The following is an 18,344-nucleotide window of genomic DNA, read 5'->3' on the forward strand; positions in this document are numbered from 1 at the left end:
AGGTAAACTAGATCCGCGGTTTGATGTTCGCTGCTGGCTGTTGCGTTGCTCGATGTATCAAATAAAAATCATCTATATACCTTGCCCCAAATTAATGAACCAATGGTCATATTGTTTACTGGGCACATTTGGCAACTTGGCACGTCCGCCTAACTGTCCGGGTCTACTTCTCATTCATAATAGCCGCAACAATGCTTTGCTGAAACCAGCCTCTTGAGTTGCTTTTACTATTTTCCTCAAAACGTATACTGTATCGGCAGTTCATCGCAAATACAAATTGTTGTTTTAATACAGCAGGTTTCCATTGAGCTTTCCTTTTACTTATGTTCATAATCATTTTTTACAGTGCAGTAAATCTCGCCTGCTGTCAAGCTGTGAGGTTATGCGTCTATCCCCCGACCAGACGCTAGGCGGCACTAAAACGCTATAGATGCAACTAGACTGGGGACATTGGGGGGTCCAACGCGTGGACTCCATACATCCACGGCAGACCACGCCTCCATCCCCGCGGTGTGCACCTGTTTGGATCCTTCTCCAGACCTCTCCTCCAGCCTTGTTTTCTTGTTACACCCACATCATTGGATTAAAGAAATCATAGTTTATTGATCAAGTGGACCCGAAAAGCGCTAGACAATACAAACAGACTGATGTGTAGGGAAATAAATGCCCGGCCTGGTGGCCGTGCAACCTAGCAATGGTGGGAGAAGGGTGGAGAGAGGCAGCAGCAGCAGCAGGAGGAGGAGGAGGAGGAGGAGGGGTACTGGGTGCTGTGGTCTGGCTCGCATCACACATGCTGGTAACAAAGAACACGTAACGACGGATGATCCCGGTCATGGGTTCACAGCAGACATCGCGTCGGCCAGGGAGACAACACGGAATACCGAAAGCAAGCGTGCGTGGATTAATCGCGTTTAGAACCATATGATAGCGCTGTCTCTGGGTTTTCCCTACAGTGCAGACGGGGTGATTCTAGTTTTCGCTTTCTGTGGGACGGAAGAAGTTAAACGTGGTAGCGGGGTTGGGGATCGGAGGAGGATTTGAAGCGAAAAAACAGAATGTTGTGAATGATCCCGAACGCGTTTGGTGAGCTACTGTGGTGGGATAAATAAAAGAGGACATCAGTGACCCATTGGATCTCGGTGAGTGTCTAACCTTACTGCCTTTCTCCAACTTTAGGGGTTTTGACAGGTGGCGACCAGTAGATCATGTATTGGAAATACAGCAGCTCTACCGATATATGACATCTGTTAGCCTGGCTTCAAGCCCACATTTTCCTTTTCTCCCAGCAAGTTCCTGACTCAATCATTGCACACTTTAAAAAGATATATAACACGTCATTCATTACACTAAACCACGAGACGTGGTGTTAAACTAAATAGGCATCATTAACATTGGTCGACAGTACATAACGTCCCTTGTTAAGTATATACTGACAAACATTCGTGAGGGTTTTTCCTGAACCAATGGTATTTTGGTTTAGACAGGGCCAATATGTCGTTTTCTGTCCCCGACACACCTTCCTCTTCCTCATATCACACACACACACACACACACACACACACACACACACTCTCTCTCTATTTCCAGTCGCGCATTACGTCACCAGGAAGGGGCTTTCTCCTAAAGACCCCACCCATTAACATACATACACACATACTCACACACATACACAATCAGGGTTAGGGATGTGGGTAAAATCTTAAGTGCTTAGGCTGGATCTTGAAGGTTCATTAGTGTGTGTGTGTGTGTGTGTGTGTGTGTGTGTGTGTGTGTGTGTGTGAGAGTGAGTGAGTGAGTGTGATCACGTGTCACGGTCCGGGCTTAAACGGCATCCTTTCCCCTCATTGATCCAGTAGTGCATTTACTGGCTGGAGTGAATGAGTCTGGCCCACTGACCTAATCTGTGTCTCAGACTTGAGTCTATGGAACCGGATGGAGAATGTTGCACTTGAGTGAATGAGGTCAAGGAAGCATAGGGGAGACACATAGGGCTAATAGGGGAGGGGGGGTTGAAAGACAGAGGGGCTAATGTTGTTTGTGAATGGAATCATGCACCTCGTGACCAACACACAGTCTATCGCTCACTCACTCACTCACTCACTCACTCACTCACTCACTCACTCACTCACTCACAAATGTTAGAGACAGACTGTTGACAGGATTAGTCTTCACTGAACAAAACCTGTTTTGATTAGGGTTTGGAGTTGTTTGCATACCTTATGCTCCAATAGTGTAAAACGAATGGCTGACTATTTGCCTTGCCTTATTAAGTTTATAATATGCTTCTTTGTCTGTCTGATGTTATTAATAAATAACAAAATGTTACACACACACACACACAAAAATGTTTTTGTGTGTGTGTGTGTGTGTGTGTGTGTGTGTGTGTGTTTTTGTGTGTGCGCGTGGAGAGATCATGTTGACGAGTCAACGTGTTGTTTGTTGTTGACACTGCAGCCTTTCTCCCCAAGAGACAAGAAAGACAAAAACGGTCTGAAAGACAAGTTGAAATGCAACATTAGTGAGGCTGGATCTGTTTCTTTCTCCTCGCGGTACACCAGCTCTCCTCTGTCGAAAGTGGCCCGACTAGCCGGGGCGGTTCGTTGCTAATATTTGGCAATCACATGGCGTCCCAAGCAAAGGCAAGCGCTTCCAGCCTGCTGTGCTGTTATGAAGAGGGAAAGGCAAAAGCAAGCGAGAATCCCGACCTGCTTTCCATTGTGTGCAGCAGTTGGCTACACTTCACCATAACCCCATGGGTGGTCAAAACAATTCACAAAGGCTATTCTTCTTTTTACCCAATGTTATTGCGAAGAGCCCATTCAAAACAACATGAAGTTTAACTGGGGATATGACGCGAATATGAAAGAGATAACCCTTTCCTCGATCCCACGAGGGAGTGCGGTTAGTTCAAAGATAAATTAGGAATGAGTTACAGCGAGAGGCTCCCCTCTCACCACAATCTATTCCTGCTCTCTGTTATTATAATTAATATGGGAGTCAGTCCTGCCCAATGCAACCTACACAGAAAACACAGAGACAGGGGTAGTTAAAGGGCCGTGTTAGCGGTTTGACATCTCACTCGTATATCATTGAGGACATTGGGCATCAAACCCACAACCCATTGGGTTATTGCTGGGAGTCGCCCACCACAAGTCTATCCCACATGTCTTTCCATACGCCCTGACCTATCCCGACTTCAACATTTATCTGGATGACTGAATGCTTTCAGTTTAATATTGCATCAGCTGCTGCTGCATATCAAAGACCCTGCATATGCTTTAAGGATAGTCTGCTAAGTGGGCAACTGGACATTTGGCCGGGGATGTGTGTAGGAGTGGGTGAGGCCTTTTATAGCCAAAGTGCTTGGTGCCTTTTGACCAAAGGCTTTATATGGTCACGTGTGTTTTGCATGTGGAGTGAAAGTCCAAGGGTCGCTATACATTTCACAAGGCTGGATGTATGTCGGCAATTGGATTCCGACAAATGTTTGATGGGAAACCTGTGGTGAGAATCGAAGATGTGGCGTCACCGGAAGGTAGGATTTTGTTTGGGAATTTACCCAACTTCGACCAGAAAGTTCCTCAATTCCAGGGCGGGGCATTGTACAACTACGAATGATGACAATGATAGGGCCATAATAAAGTGTGAATGTATGGCAAACAAAATCGTTTTCACAAGCCTTTGCTGTTATAGCATCAGTTAAATTGTTATAACAGGTAACTCGTACAACAACCTCCAGAAGCCTGCCTCTAAACATCCGGTCAGTCAGATGTAAACCATCTCAGGGATAATCACATCATTTCCAAGGGATTGGAAGTAAGAAAATCAACAAGCCCTAGCACTTTGGGTAAACGGGCACAAGTGTTACCGATGTACTTGTCGTGGTAATTGCTTCCCTATGCAATAAAATATACTTTAAGGACTTAGTCAGCAGCCGGGGTGGGGGAGCAGAAGCGCGTCATTGCATGCCGTAGTCGTTACAACGCTGGGTTTCATATCCTGGAATGCTCCCGGACCTGATAGAGGTGTGCCCCCCTCTCTATATGCGTTTCTTCTCCGCTGGGAGATTGGGCAGTCTAGACACAGTTGCAGGCCTGTTGTTTATCCAAGAAGTCTGGCCAAGGAAATGCTTTGTCTAATGATTATCTTCCGGCCTGAACAACGTTTTATATTTAACTTGGCGAGCTACAGTTGTCATTTCTTTGTTCGGGAGCTCAGTGGCTGCATTGAGTTTTAAAAGATGACATTAAAAATACTTTTTTTTTTTCCTTTGACCCTCAGACAAGGATGACACGCCCCCACTGACTCCCTTTGCCCGGCCCTCCGGTCCCCAGTCCTGTCCTCTGATCGGCCCATCTGATCGGAATCGCCATGTCGTCTTTATCCATATCCGCCCCGTCGTCCGCCAAACCCAAGCCCACCATCCCGCCCAAACCCTCGTTCGATGGCGGCGACCCACCCCCCCAGGACGAGGCGGTCACCCCCACCCCCACCCCCACCCCTGCCGGGAAAGTCAAGAAGATCGTGGACAGTTTGAGCCAGGGTCAGGCCGCGGTGAACTCCGCCCCCCCAGAGCCCAAGGCGGTCAAGAGGGCCCCCACGGTGAAGCCCAAGCCCAAGCTGGGGGCGGCCCGGCGGGAGGAGGCGGAGCAGGCGCCCCCGCTGCCTGAGAAGCAGAGCCGGCGTCACAAGCTGGCCAACGCGGTGCGTCCGCAGGGTGCGCCCCCTACAGGAGAGGAGGGGAATGACATCGGCGTTGAAGGTGGCCGATCAGGTAGAGTCGTTTCCCTTTCTGATTCCCTATTGCATTCAATTAATCAGATGGCGCACAAACAAAAGTCTGTATGGCTGTAATGTGTGTGTGTGTGTGTGTGTGTGTGTGTGTGTGTGTGTGTGTGTGTCTGTGTGTGTGTGTGTGGTTGTTTGCTCATGTCCACGTGCACAAATCACGTCCCACGTGCAGATCGACTACACCTCCATCTGACCTTAGCGGCTAAACCTTGGTTCCACTTTTCTTTTTAATCAGTTCCTTATTTGGGTTTCCTATCAACGTTGACAGACAATAAGGAAGTCATGGTCATCGGACTTTGTGTTATCAATATTTTGTCATTGGGCCAAGTAAAATACTTCAAAGTATTTAGGTGATGCAAAAAACACAGTGCACAGGCCTTTTTTAACGTGGTATAAAAGGGCTTGGAACTGGAACTGGGGTTGAACATTCTTTTGAGTAACCATTGCCTCACCCACCCCACCCCCTCCCTCCCTTCTCTCCCTCGTTCAGCCCCTGATGGAAAGGAGGTGGAGCTACAGCTGCTGGGTGGAGGCGGGGCGGAGGCGGAGCACTGCGGGGAACGCCCCCTCGCCCCCACCTGCGCCCCCAGGTGCGTCTGTGTGTGCCACCTCCAGCGACCCGGCATGCGGCTGGTCTGGGTGCCCGTGCTAGGGCCCTCCCTGGAGGAGGAGAGGGAGGGGGTGGAGCAGACGGACGGGGCTGGGCTGGAAGACGAGGAGGTAGAGGAGGAGGAGGAGGAGGAGGAGGAGCCGGCGGAGGAGGTGGAGGAGGTGGAAGGGGGGGAGGAGGGAGACAAGGCAGGGGAGGGCCAGAGCGAGGGGGAGGAGGCCGGCGATAGGATAAGGAAGGCGCTGTTCCACCACACCCTGAACGCGGTGATCAGCGACACCCACCGCCGCCGCTCGGACCCGGGTTTGAACAGCCTCCTGAAGCAGCATCCCCCCCGGTCCCCCCCGGTCCCCTCCAAGCGCACGCACTCCTCCCTGGCCCAGCTGGGCCCCCCGCCGGGCGAGGAGGAGGAGAGCATCTACGAGTCCACGCTGCCGCTCACCACGCCGCCCGCTTCCTGTCGCGAGCTGGACCTCCCCCTGATCCGGGTGAGGAAGCCCCAGCGACGGGCCAAGCTGTCCCCCAGCGTCTCGGACCCCAACTCGGAGTCCCAGCCGGAACCGGAACCCTCCGGGGACGAGGCTCCGCCGGTCCCGGAGCGGGTTCCCATGGCGCCACGGGTCGGGGGCGTGGCCCTCCCGCAGCGGCCGCTGTCTCCCAACCGCCCCGCCCCCCCGGAGGCCCAGCTGGCGCGGAGTCTGGCCACCCCGCCCGGCAGCCCCATGTTCCAGCGCAGAGCCCCCCTGCTCCCGCCCCCCAAGACGGACGCCAGGAGGCTGAGCAGCGCCTCTTCCACCTCCCTCACCTCCATGAAAGGTGAGCCGCTTTCCCCTGTCAATCATCTCGGAGCCCCGCCTCCACAGAGACGCCGTCGTGGCGCTGGTCGGGGGGGGGGGGGATCTAGGGTTTCAGACTGATCCAGACCGAATGGACTCTAGACCAGCCAGCGGTGTTATGAGCGATTTGATTTTCATTTTGTCCCATTTCTCTGGGTTCTCCGTCTGTCCTCGCGTAGAAGAAGAGAATGGGTGTGCCGAAGAAGGTGAAAATAAGGAGGAGGAAGAGGAGGCGCAAGAAGCGTGAGTTGTGGAATCACCACAGTCCACTCGCATTTGAACTTGTTTCAAAACGTTGTTTATCAAACCATATTTGATTTATGAATTGTGATTTGGTCGACGTTTTTAGATTTTGGGATTTTGTTTTGCCATATTTGTTCTCCTCGTATTTTAAGCTGATTCTGCCAGTTGGATGATGACTAACCTCTCTCTCTCTCTCTCTCTCTCTATTCCTTCCTTCCTTGCTTCCTTCCTTCCTTCCTTCCTTCCTTTTCTCCGCAGGCGTCCGGTCGCTCCACCTAGAAGGGGGTCCTCGTTCAAATGGTCGAGGCTGCAGGACGGTAAACACACACACACACACACACACACACACACACACACACACACACCTTGTGATCAACAGTCTTTTTTTCTCACACACACACAAACACAGACACACACACACACACACACACCTTGTGATCAACAGTCCTTTTCCGTCACACACACACAAACACAGACACACACACACACACCTTGTGATCAACAGTCCTTTTCTCTCACACACACACAAACACAGACACACGCACACACACTCTATTGTCAAACCCATCTGTAATTCAACCTCCAGCAGAATGAAGAGATGGATCTCAAAGCCGTTCATAGAAACCGTTGTGTCTGCGGTTTACAATGAGGTAACCTATTAGCCTGGCTATTGCCAGACCAAGCCAATCGTAGATCGCACGTTGGTCTGGGGAAGCTGCCGTCATTTTCTTCAGCACAAGAGGCGGGATCAACGGGCCTAGTTCAACTGACTCTGTACGTGATTGGCTGCTTCGCCCCCGCTTCCCTGTCGTCATTGTGTTAAACCAGCCAATAGCGCGCCAAGGGGAAAAGCCAGCTTGGTGATTGCCTCCTACAAAAACGTATCGGAAGCAGAAAGAAACGTATTGCTCTTCTCTAGACCCTTATGCAGGGCGAACTCAATTCGCCGGAAGAATGGGCGGGGCTACCCAGGCTAGTAACCTATATCACTGTGGCTCAAGTCTTAAACAGGCTTCATTGTGTTTTAGGCACATTTTAGATGGTTACACAGTCTCTCTTTACTACTAAAAACTAAAGAACAAAGTTGTCCCACTGTAAATGGAGGATGCGTAGAAGTGAGCATTCTAGCTGTTACAACTGGCTTAATCTTTTCATTGGTATCTAAATTGGTGTAATAATTCAGATAACGGGAAGTGGTGCCAAACACTTCAAGAATCATTGAACTTGTAATTGAACTTCAACTTTAAGTGTTTTTCGTGTTCACTTCCGTGTTTTCTAGAGTTGCCTAGCCAAAAGGGATAATGTGATTGCACCAAAACCTTGGTTAATCTCTTGCCATACGCCTTTTTGATTTGAAATATATGGACATGGACATCTTCCGCAATAATTATACAGAATTTGTCGCGGACACAAAGAAGTTTCGGAGACAAAATATAAATAAATAACCGAGATCAACTTATATACCAGTTTGTGTACACATACTCTGTTTCGCTCCTTTTTCAGTTCATTACATTCTCTATTCTCCTTTGTACCCACAATGCACCCTGCCCAGTACGGCGTCTTATCGTTCCTCAAATGGCGAGCTGACCTTGTTTGCCCCCCTCCAGAGCCGCTGTACCAGACGTACCGCGCCACCGTCATCACAAAGGAGATCAAGCGCCAAACAGTCGGCCGCAACATCAGCAAGACCAGCGCCGACTTCACCATGGACTGGTTCTCCCGCCGCCTCGCCATAGCCCCCGCCGCTGTGACCCCGGGCGCCAGCGCCGTCTCCTCCCCCCTCTCCGCCGCCGCCCCCGCCGCCAGCAACGGGGCGTCCCGGCTCGGCCCCGGGTCCCCCATGCCGGGGGTCAGCACGCTGTGGCAGGACCTCCCCGCGGTGCGGGACAGCGGCGTGCTGGAGAGCATCAGCCCCGAGGACTGCAAGTACCAGGAGGTGAGGCGGGGGGAGGAGGGGGGAGGGGGATGGAGGGATGACATAAGTGGGAGGGAGAGAGGGAGGTGTGAGGAAGGTAGAAGGTCAAGAGACGGAAAGCGGTGGAACCAGAGAGTAAAAGCCGTCCCGACAGCGTTCCGGTTGGAGGAGTGCGTTGGGGGATCAAATAGCATCAAATAGGCATGACATTCCCTCCCCCCCCGCCCCCCTCCAGAGCATGTTCGAGGTGCTGACGTCGGAGGCCTCCTACCTTCGCTCCCTTCGCGTGCTGACCAACATCTTCCTGGAGAGCCGGGACCTGGAAGACGCCATGATCATCAGGGACAGGAAGACCCTCTTCTCCAACATCCTGAGGGTCCGGGAGGTCAGCGAGAGGTCAGAGAGGAAACCGCTGATCTGGAGGGGGGGGGGGGGGGGGGTTCATATTGAGTTCAACTCCTATTACTCAGAGAGAGAGAGAGAGAGAGAGAGAGAGAGAGAGAGAGAGAGAGAGAGAGAGAGAGAGAGAGAGAGAGAGAGAGAGAGAGAGAGAGAGAGAGAGAGAGAGAGAGAGAGAGAGAGAGAGAGAGAGAGAGAGAGATGTTTTTTTTTTTTCTGCAATCTGCATACAAACATCAAAACATACACCCCGCATCTCCCACTCCCACACACCCTAGCAAAAAAAAAACAAAGAAAAAACAACAACAACCAGAAATTGTTCTGACAGTATGTGAACCACTCAACAATCACGGTCACCCAACGCTATGTACACTACATGCCCACATATCCACTTGACGTCCACTTGTTTGGTGTGTGATATATATCCCTGACATTCTTCAAGAGCAGTTTAAAGTCTAAATGTAAAGAGTATGAGTATGGAGAGGTGGGGAAGGGCAGCTAGGGGAGCCGCCTCATTGGCTGGTCGCGATTGCTACGGGGTCGTGCTCACGGCGCCATCCGGACAGCCTCTGAACGCACACGCTCACCAGGACGGCGGGTCTTTCCCTTTCTCAAATGTAACCTTTGACCCCCCCCCCCCCACCCTTCCACAGGTTCCTGAAGGACCTGGAGGATCGCACGGAGCACACCCTGGTCTTCACGGACATCTGCGACGTCATCCACTACCACGCCCAGCACAACTTCCCCGTCTACATCGACTACGTCCGCAACCAGATCTACCAGGAGAAGACCTACACCACCCTGATGTAGGCCGCCGCCTCTATCCTCGCTCCTCCGAAACCCTTATGGGATTATCACGGGAAGATGCTGTTATTTATCAGAATGTTCCAGTTTCAGCAGGTAGAGGACTGGCCGGTGTAGTGTAGCCCAGTGTGTGTTGGACAGACAGACAGACACACACACCCACATGCACAAACGCACGCAGAGAATCGTTTCTCCACGCCTCTCTAAACAAACAAGGTGTTTTAGAAAGACCGAGAATAGCTCATATGTCCTTGAAGTGTCCACAAGAAAAACTGGGCAGACAGTACAATCACAGGCGCTATCGACACAAATACAATGACACACACACACACACACACACTTGGTGTGGTCCCATAGTCAAAAATAGTACTTAGCGTTGTGAAGTGTCTTATCCTAGCTATCCTAGTTGTACACGGGGAATGGGTTAACAGAGCGATTGTAAATCCTTGGCACTTCTTTCTATGAACATCTTTACTGTACCGACAGCGATATGTTGCTGTTTCTCTTCCTTGTGACAAATGTGCTTATTGTAAGTCGCTTTGGATAAAAGCCTAAATGTAAACATAACTGTAAATGTCCTCAGGAAGAGCAATGCCCAGTTCGCCGAGGTCATCTCCCGGCTGCAGGAGTCTCCCCTGTGCCAGCGGCTGCCTTTCATGTCCTTCCTGCTGCTGCCCTTCCAGCGAATCACGCGCATCAAGATGCTCATCGAGGTGAGGGGCATCATGGGTAATATTTAGATGTATTTTGTTTAGAATAGAATTTAGAATGCGAGGCACGGGCTGTTTTTAGGTTTCTTCAGGGGTTTTATTCGGTTGTCCTTCTACGTCCAGGGATACTACGGCGTAACGAACCACTCTTGTTCATTTATTCAGTCCCTCCTGAGAGTGAATAAGAACTTACTGACTGAGTGCCACAGGCAACAGCCACGGCGCTGACACCAGTGACCTTGTATGACCACTTTGCAAAGCCCATTATGTGTCATTATGTGTGTTTGGCTTCTGTTAAGCGTGCACATTCCAGCATAGTTTCCCGACCCCGCGAAGGCTTCCGCCTCTCGTTTTGGTTTGTTTCCCGTTGCCCATATTTTGTTTTACATTTTAAACTCGGACCCAGTTTTGGATTTCTTTGGAACTTGGTTTGGTTCCCCCGAAAGATTGTAGAAACACATGACATGGACACTGTCCCCCTTGGTTTGTTTCTCCCCCCCCCCCCCTCAGAACATCCTCAAGAGGACAAAGGAGCAGACGACGGAGGAACAGACGGCCTCCAAGGCACTGGATTCCGTGTCCAAGGTAAGCGGTTAGGATCTCTTGCCCCGGGGGGGAGAAAGTGGAGCTACGTCACCAGATTGTTTCCCGGGAGCTGAGAAGGACTTCCTGGTCAGGCTAGCTGGGCAGCATTCAACAGTGACTCATGGAGCGAGTGTGAGTTAGTGTGAGAGAGAGATAGAGGGAGATCGTTTACAACTGACATTGACATGCATTTTAGGCGGTCAGACATCGGCAAAACGCATTAGAACCATTGTGTAAAAAAAAATAAAGTCTCTATTTACCCATAATGCAATAGCGATCGGACCTGTGAGCCCACGACGGCAGGCGGTCTGGGCCGTGGTCCGTCCACACGGAGCTAAAGGCGGGGTGCGTCGGACTCCCTGATACGCAACTATAGCATCTGATTACATCAGAGGGACGGGACATGAATGCGGCTACAGTCCTTAACCCGCCCCGCCTGTCAAATAAACACACTACCGCTATAAAGTCAGCAGCGGAACGACACCTGCTTCACAGACAATCATATGCTGCGCCCTGCAGGAAGCGAAAACATGGTAGGAGTTTACGTGCCTTGTCTCGCAGCGCAGCCACAAGGTATCAGTGGTTGTCTTCATCAGGACGCGTGCTTCAGTCGCCCACTGTGGCCCACTGAGACCAGGGGAGTCTCGTCTCTCCCAGTGGGGCCCTCAGAACGTGCCTCCGTAGCTTGAGGCGTGGTCGTGGTGTTCATCCGGGGCGGCTGAGGAACAATGTCATTGTGGAAAACGATACATTAATTAAGCTGGCGAGTGTCTTCATCAGATGTTCAAACTGTTTTGAAACTATTTATTTTTTTACCCCACACATGGGGAACGGACTTCGGGGGGATATGCTATTACCGTTTTCTATGATCCTGCAAAATCAATATCAGATTTCAACGTGGAATCTGGTCAGGTGTGAATTAAGTGACTTCCCCCCCGATGGCCCAGATACGTGTGATTGCCAGGTGTAAATGGGGTCAGAGAGAGACAGACAGGGCCGACAGAGAGACTGAGTGTTATATAAGCAGGGTGTAGTCGAAGAGACTGAACAAAGAGGTGAACCTGATACTAGTGTGTTGAGGCAGACATGTTATCTCCCTCTCTCACATGAAATATGTATGAGAGGCTTTTTATAGGTTTTAGTGCTCACAGTATTCGCACTGATGTTTTGACACTGTTTTTTCTCCCTCTCTCTCACACACACACACACACACACACACACACACCTTCCTTGAACCTTGCTTACAAACCTTAAAAAACACACACTCACTCACTCAAAAACATACACTCACTCATAAACACACACACTCAAAAAAACAAACACACACAAACACACCCACCCACACACTCAGATCATCGAGGAGTGCAACAAAGAGGTCGGGAAGATGAAACAAGTGGAGGAGCTCATTGCTCTCTCTAAAATGCTGGAGTTTGACAAACTCAAGGTGAGCACACACACACACAAACTTATTTTAAATGTGAGTCTTTTTCTTGAACAATCGATCAACTATTCCCACAGTTGGTGCTTTGAATCATTCAGATTGTATTGGTTTTGTTCCCCTTCACGTCGGCGTCATTCTTTTAACATTTCCCCTGATCCCCTGCCACTCAAACCAACCCTACCCTCTCTGCATCATTTCATGACTACGATAATAGCACATTACATTGTTTTCATTCCTTTCATTAAGCCCAAGGCGCTCATACTTTTGATAAGCGTCAAAGTTTGCAGTTCTTTGCATATTTATCTGTGTGGTTCTCTCCCTCGGCCCAGGCCTTACCCATTATCTCCCCGAACCGGAACCTGGAAAAGAAAGGGGAGCTGGGGGAGATGTCAAAGGGGGCGACCATCTTCAACATGCGGGCCAAGTTCAGCCCGGTCCACCTCTTCCTCTTCAACGACCTCCTCATCCTCGCCTCCAAGAAAGGGTCAGTCGGGATCAGCATTGTCACCAGACAAAGGGTTATGTATAGGTTATGTATAACATTATAGAGGTGGGCATTATCACCAGACAAAGGCCTTTGTCATGCTACATATAGGTTATGTATTACATTAGAGAGATAAGCCTTATCACTCCTAGACGTCTAAGGATATGTTATGCTACACAGGCTGTACAGTACATTATACAGATATCTCCCTAGCAGTGTTAACAGTGCTTTAACAATAACATTAAAGTGCTGGAATTTTTTATGAATGCCATAGCCATCCATCAGCTAATAGTGAGTTGAAGGCTCTGTGAGAATACCTCCAATAGTTTGGCTGACTGCCCGTGCCTCAGTGAGAAATTTACATTTTAGACTCAGCCGCTAATTTCTGACCAATCAGGGCATCTCTCCCCTGATTGGTTCAAGGAACCCAGGGTTATCCTAGCACCAAGATGGGTGTGAGTGTGAATGCGACACTCCTCCCGCGGAGGGAGGGAGCAGAGAGGGAGGGTTTGTATCTGAAAACACTCAAACTCTGTCCAATTGTTACGGCACCCCTGCCATACTCGTGTCTCCCTCCCGCAGAAGACAAAAGCCTGATACAGTAAGCCCTTCCTGGCTCCGACTTGAGCGTTGTTGTTGTCTGTGGTTGCATGAGCCTGATACGCCACATACTTGTTGGTCCTATTGGCAGGCAAATCACAGGCAAATGATTTGTCATGTTTATATTCGGACCATTTCCTTCTCAGATCGTGTCATGCTCTCTCCACTCCACTGTAAATATGCGGTGATGAGTGGCTACGTAAGGTTGTGTGTACAGAGCTGCTGTGTGCGCTCTTAATGGCAAAATAATGTGCCTGACCAAGGTGGGCAGCCCCCGACCGGTGGGTGGAATAGGCGCCCTTTCTGATTTGCTCCACCTTGTGCCAATCCGAACCACACGCCACGGGATTCCCCTCTTCCTTCAAACTCATGACAGCAATAACATGGGCCTTACGGACATTTCTGTCATTTCTACCGTTGGCCCAGTAGCTTGTTGAAATCCATGTTGTAGGAAGGAAAACAAAAGATAACTTACACACTTATTGTGTGTTGTGTCCTGGCACTTAAAAACAGTACTTAGCATCGTGCAGCACCTTATCCTAGCTTTCTTGTTGTACACAGGGAACGGGTTAACCTAGTGATTGTTAGCGCGTGGCGCTCAGTTCTATGAACATCCTTACTGTACCGACTGTGCTTTGTTGTTGCTCTAAATATACTTATTGCAAGTCTCTCTCTCTCACACACACACACACACACACACACACACACACACACACACACACACACTCCTTCTCCTTCTCCTTGTTTCTCTTTCGTCAGAAGAATGCACTGATCGCAAGTCGCTTTGGATAAAACGGCCTAAATATAAATGTGCCCCCCCCACCCACCCTCCCCGACAGACCGGAGCGCTTCGTGGTGCTGGACTACGCCCACCGCTCCCTGGTGCAGGTGGAGCCGGTGGTGGAGGGGCCCACAGGGCCAGCCCTCTACGAGCACTGCTTCACCCTCACCCTGCTGGAGAACAACCAGGGCCGCCTGATGGAGCGTCTGCTCAAAGCTCCCTCGCAGTGAGTGCAGACCCGGACGCGCGTGCGTCTTGTCTGGGCCCGCACGTCGGCGATTGCCACACAATGTTGTCGTCGTTGTTGCTGTGTTTGGCATACAATAAGCCACAATATTAACCGACCTGGCTCCAGATAACCATTAACCCGTAAAGCTGGATCTTCCTGCCCCTGCTTCGGTTTATTTGACTTTGTGCAGGCATGTCTCGCTTTGTCTACTGGGTGGATCTATTCAGGAATTCACTGCTTTCATGTCTACTTTGTTGAAGTGGACATGAAAGCATGGTAGCATGGTACCCCACTTAGCCTCACTAGCATGGTGCCCCACTTAGCCTCACTAGCATGGTACCCCACTTAGCCTCACTAGCATGGTGCTCCACCTAGCCTCACTAGCATGGTGCTCCACCTAGCCTCACTAGCATGGTGCTCCACCTAGCCTCACTAGCATGGTGCTCCACCTAGCCTCACTAGCATGGTGCTCCATTTAGCCTCACTAGCATGGTGCTCCACCTAGCCTCACTAGCATGGTGCTCCATTTAGCCTCACTAGCATGGTGCTCCATTTAGCCTCACTAGCATGGTGCTCCATTTAGCCTCACTAGCATGGTGCTCCATTTAGCCTCACTAGCATGGTGCTCCACCTAGCCTCACTAGCATGGTGCTCCATTTAGCCTCACTAGCACCTGTCTGAAGCGCTGTCCCCTGTCTTTGACACCAGGTCAGACTTGCACCGGTGGGTCGTGGCCTTCCCCAACCCCAGTAACCCGGAGCGAGATGTGGAGGAGGTCATCTACGAGGATTGGGGTGAGGAGGAGGAGTGGGAGGAGGACACAAAAATTATGCATACCATAATTGTAGTATCCATACACCATAAGGACAATGAATATGTATTATATATATTTCATGAGTTTCATTGTCTGTGTGTCTGTGTGTCTGTGTGTGTCTGTGTGTCTGTGTGTTTGTGTGTGTTTGTGTGTGTGTGTGTGTGCGCAGACTGCCCCCAGGTGCAGTGTGTGGATCAGTACGTTGCCGGGCAGACTGACGAGCTCTCCCTGGAGCCCACTGAGATCATCAACGTCCTGCGCAAGACCAACGAAGGTACGCAGCCCCCGGCACGGGGCAGGACGGGCTAGTGGTTTGGGTGGTCCGAACCCCCGAGCCGTAAGGTTCTGGGTTCGAGCCCAAACACCGCCGCCGCCTACCTCTCACTAACCCCTCCTACTTGCTCCTTAACGTAGCGCTATGGTTCCACGTTGACGCACCGAAAGGACCACGCAGTCGCTCCGACGCAGTCCCGAACCTGTTTTGGTTCTGCGTCGGGTTTCGGGGTTTACCGACTCAAACATTTAACAAGCCCTTTAACAAAACATTTTCACAGCCCTTGCGTTGTTAATATTTTGCGACGTAATGGGTTCGTAAACCCCCTGGCGTTGCGTTGACGCCCAACCATAAATCTACCTTTAAGGACAATGACACAAAATGGACTGAATGGCCGAGCAGGCTTGATAACTCGTTATATTATTTTCCATAACAACAGTTGAATGTTTCTTTACATTGTATGACACACTGTCAGGGGAGTGCAGGGATTATATTAATATTTTGCACGTATTGTAGTTTCAAATCCCTATTTGTACACCTTAGTCCTCGAGAAGGCTTGTCCCCAATCGTCCCTCAAGCAGCCTGTGCAGAGTGTTTATTCAAATGTTATCCAAATTCAAACATGGCGGTTCCAAAATGACAACTCCCAAATCCTTTCTCTCCACCCTCCCCCGTCCCTCCCCCGTCCCTCCCCAGGCTGGTACGAGGGGAGCCGCCTGTCCGACGGCCAGAAGGGCTGGTTCCCCGTGAGCAGCGTGGTGGAGATCACCAACGAGCACGTGAGGCGCCGCAACCTCCGCGAGCGCTACCGCGTCATGCAGGCCGCCAGCCAGGTGGCCAACCAGGCGGCAGCCCAGGGCAAGACCCGGACGGCCCCCTAGTGGTGGGGACGGGGAGGGCGGAGCCTGGGAGGGCGAGGGGCCCGGCGACACAGCCTCAGAGACGAATGTTCTACGAAGAACGTTGCACTCGACTAAAGTGACGGGACGACTCGCGCCACACCCTGTCTGGGACGAAGATAGTATTTGCCCAAATGGCCAACTGGGAGGGATTTGTTTTTTGTCCCGGAGTCAGGAGATGAGATTTGAGAAGGTGCTCAGGAGATGCTGGTGAGATTACTGTGTGAGACAGGGGCTCTGGTTCTTTGGGAGCTTTGGGACATACGATGCATTTGGATGACGACGCTATACCATTGTCCGCCTCACTGCTCCTTTGGAAGTGGTTTCCTTACATTAACTGGTTCACTCACTCATTGAGAAGAGGCCTGCCTTGGTTAGTGTTTTTGTCTGTGAATGTATTACAGAGCGCTGCCCTGGAAAACATGACGAACCTGGAATCCTTTGCCGTACCGGACCAATCACATTGTCTGCATACGTGGAGATATGAGCTACTGCTTCCAGGATGGCGGCCCTTTCGTCATGTGTTTGACTTGGGGAAACACTGCATGCTACAGTCAACATGCAATGCACATACCCTGGTCATTCCTGCCATACCAGGGAACAATGCCGTTGGTCCGCCCTGTTTACGTGATGGATGGTTATGTCTGCACAGAGGTTCAAAGATTCTTTAACATTCTATGCTATTTCTTCGGGGGTTTTAAGTTAATATTTACAAATCAAAGTTGAGGTACCTGCTATTTCTGGTATGTGGGGGTGTTGAATGATGCTGCATGTGAGTTTAAATATTTCTTTATGTCAATCCTATCATACAATACACAACCGATATCAATTTTGAAAGCACAATCTTTTAAAAAAGTTGTAAATATGTGTTTTTAGTAAGGCTTATTTTACGTTTTTGTTTAACTCTTGAGTTTCACTCTACCTGCTGATTGTAGTCTACTCTTTGTTGGGTAGTGGTGCCCCCTGGTGCTTGTTGTTAATATGAAGACTGGGACTCTCGTGATACGCTGTACATTTACTGTAAATACAATTGTGAGAGGGTTCTTCTCTCCTTTAAAATTGTAGTAGTGCTCTTAATAAAAAACACCTGTCTTTTTCACTGAGATGGGTTTCTTCTTAGACTGAATAGCCCGGAGGAATTCTGTAACAAATATTTATGTAAAACGTCATTATCTGAAATGTTGAACACTTGTCAATGAATGCTTCCGAGATGAACATGTTCACGTTAACATCTGGCAAAAAAAACTGTAACACGAGGATGAGGACAGTAAAGGCCCGTATTTCATTGATCAAACAGTGCTATGTGCAGAAGCGTAATGCATTCACTTGAGAAAATAATTCTGCTCTTCTTTTCTGAATTAACGAGCTAATGATCTCACTATTCTGGGATTTGATGAATGTTATTAACGTGAATTAACGAGATACCTCAAAATCCGAAGAGAAACTGCGATTAGGGCTTAGAGTTTAAGGAAGGGGGGGGGGAGAGTGGAGGCATGTTGTCTATGAAATGCACCAAACACCGTAACGTTATACTATAGGTGTCCAGGGAACCTAACCCTCACTCGGACGAGGACTTTAAACCCCCCGCTGCTCAGACGGAGCATCACCATCCACATAGTACACACACGGCACGGGGTTTTGATCCTGGAAACACTACGCAATGTCATCAGGTCAGAACACAAGATCAGAACGGGCTTTCCGTCTGAACAACCCAAAATTCCTGAGGTGTGCCAAGTCGACAAACTAATAACATTGCCATCATATTACTTAAGGACATGAGTATCTCCCAGCGTCTCAAACGTAAACCAAAATAAAAAACAATAAAATGAACAAGCGGGACATGTTTGCTTCTATGAAATAGAGCTCTAAAGCGAATGACCTGGAACGATCTGTCTGCGTGCAAACATTGAAGAATAACGAAAAACCAAG

General features: G+C 49.9%; 1 protein-coding gene across 1 annotated transcript; it reads left to right on the forward strand.

Annotated features, from left to right (window-relative positions):
- The first annotated feature begins 809 nt into the window (after positions 1-809).
- arhgef15b (Rho guanine nucleotide exchange factor 15b) lies at positions 810-17,506 on the forward strand. The gene is made up of 17 exons (XM_079758297.1): positions 810-1,139; positions 4,282-4,774; positions 5,282-5,511; positions 5,581-6,217; positions 6,417-6,480; positions 6,739-6,797; positions 8,088-8,416; positions 8,631-8,791; positions 9,448-9,600; positions 10,182-10,311; positions 10,819-10,893; positions 12,245-12,337; positions 12,664-12,818; positions 14,258-14,425; positions 15,137-15,222; positions 15,412-15,516; positions 16,213-17,506. The coding sequence occupies exons 2-17, from the start codon at positions 4,372-4,374 to the stop codon at positions 16,395-16,397; spliced, it is 3,033 nt and encodes a 1,010-aa protein (XP_079614423.1). The 5' UTR covers positions 810-1,139; positions 4,282-4,371; the 3' UTR covers positions 16,398-17,506.
- The last annotated feature ends 838 nt before the right edge of the window (positions 17,507-18,344 follow it).

This window comes from Pollachius pollachius, assembly GCF_949987615.1.
Source record: "Pollachius pollachius genome assembly, chromosome: 20".
NCBI lineage: Eukaryota > Metazoa > Chordata > Actinopteri > Gadiformes > Gadidae > Pollachius > Pollachius pollachius.